This window comes from Quercus suber, unplaced genomic scaffold (genome assembly GCF_002906115.3).
Source record: "Quercus suber isolate HL8 unplaced genomic scaffold, Cork oak 2.0 scaffold_108, whole genome shotgun sequence".
NCBI lineage: Eukaryota > Viridiplantae > Streptophyta > Magnoliopsida > Fagales > Fagaceae > Quercus > Quercus suber.
Genome location: NW_027069573.1, coordinates 746709 through 748781, shown reverse-complemented (window position 1 = coordinate 748781; position 2073 = coordinate 746709). Strand labels below are relative to the sequence as shown.

Here is a 2073-nt window from a genome sequence, read left to right as displayed (position 1 = left end):
TTATAAATAACTTTTATTAAAAAATGAATATTTTAATTAACATGCCTTTTGAATTTCTGAGAAAAATTGTACTATTTTCATTTTAGTACGAAAAAAAATTATATTTATGATTTATGATTGTTCCTATAATACATAATTTTTTTCCTTTTTAGAAGAGTAATATAGAAAAATATAATTTTTCAAATTTTTATTTATGGTTTATGATTTTTCTCCTATATTACATTTATGTTTGTTACTATAATAAATAAAAATATGATATTATCACACGTAATGCGCAGGTTCACGACTAGTTGTCAAGAGTCTTGTAGTTCAACTAGTTGGTACCTCTTAGCATTTCCAAGATATTCAGGGTTCAAATCCCCCTCCATCGCAACACAAGCAATTAGGTGGTATTAACACAATTATGGAACTAGAACTAATAGTGCAGATACAGCAGGTCTACAATAACAAATAGATTAGATTATATGACAATTGGTAATTGATGATCTATACAACCAAAAAGGAAAATCATAATTCAGAAGCCCAAACAATAATTTCTAGTATCAGGTGCCACTTTGTAAAGGAGCAAAAGGAATGGGAGTTGGCCAACTTGGGAACACAAAGTTGATGATATTGCACTTATCATTCCAAGTGTCAGGGTCGTGAGGAATATCACAAAAGACTTCCACCGTTTTGCTCCGCAAGTTGCATAATAAAACCTTCAATTCAATCGCCAAGTACAAGATATCTCCATCATTAGGATGAAAAGCTAGCACTAAGGGAAGAGGATATTTCTGTTGTACATGTTCAGTGAGCCATGTAGATTTTTTTGAGACCAATTGGTTGACAGAAACTTCGTGTTCCAAGTACCATTTGCCTCCGCCTTCATTATCATAGTCCTTGAGCTCCCAAATACGTAAAATGCTACTAAAACGAGTATAGAACATTGAAATCTGACATATTCTCAGGCACCCTCGACACACTCCAAAACAATCAGTTTCTTTGTCTAACTCCCATCCTATAGGCTGCTCAAAGGAACGACAACATCTAGTGTTGTACGGATCAATCCCGAGCAGACGGCCGCTATTACTGCACCAAAAAAGCAAGCCTTTATAAGGAACAGCACAAAATGCGAAGTGAGTCAATTCAAATCCCTCTGGATCTGGACACAACACCATTGACTCGCTCCATTCCCGGGTGTTGGATGATAATATGTATACCTTGAATTCCCTTAACTTGTCATGAAAATAAGGAATGAGCACCACGCTGTAACTGAGTTGCTTCTTGTTGTAGTCATAGCTGCAAATTAACCCAGCCTGAATCCATGAACGAGGATAGGGTAGAGTGATGGGAGGGAGTGCGATACATTGCCTAGTGATTGGATTTATCACATAGTAAACGTTCATCGGACTAGGCTCCTCATCAGCTTTTGCGCGCCATAAGAGCAAGTCGTTACAAGAAGCTTCAAGCCATAGATGCTCACTCTGTCTGTGTACATAGGCAGCAAGAGATTTCAATTTGGATTCCTCTGAATTGGTTGCGAGGACACGAGTTATTGACTGATCATCTTTGCACTCGAACAGCAATGTAAAGGGCTGAAGGTTTGTGTGAAGGTGGCTAACATAGCGGTGTGTGAAATAAGGAGTAGAGATTAAAGAGCACCAGCGATTTGATACACATTTGCATTGAAATACAGTCTGTAAAGGCAGGTGAAGCAGAATTTCTAACAATAGACCATCTGGGAGATTGTCCAAACTCATTGATCTTCTGCGTTTGCGTTTGCCTCGGAGTTTTTGAGAACATTGCAACAGATCCATTACACACATTGCAAATTTTACATCCAAGCAATATAGGTGTAGCTGCCTATGTATAATATAATGGAAGAAAAAAGATTTCATAGACCCAATCGGAATAGAATTCCTAATCCATGTTGGAATGGAAAGCCGAAAGTTTTCAAATTAAATTTACATATATAATTAATTCCCCAAAAAAAAAAAAAGTGGATAAATATGAACAAATAGTATAATTAAGACCTTGAGAATCGTCTTATCGAAAAAAAAATAAAAAAATAAAAAAGAAATAAAGACTTCGAGA

General features: G+C 36.1%; 1 protein-coding gene across 1 annotated transcript; it reads right to left on the bottom strand.

Moving 5' to 3' along the window:
• Positions 1 to 542: 542 nt before the first annotated feature.
• LOC112033909 (putative F-box protein At1g71320) lies at positions 543 to 1796 on the bottom strand. The gene has a single exon (XM_024066682.2). The coding sequence runs from the start codon at positions 1794 to 1796 to the stop codon at positions 543 to 545; it is 1254 nt and encodes a 417-aa protein (XP_023922450.2).
• Between the last annotated feature and the right edge of the window lie 277 nt (positions 1797 to 2073).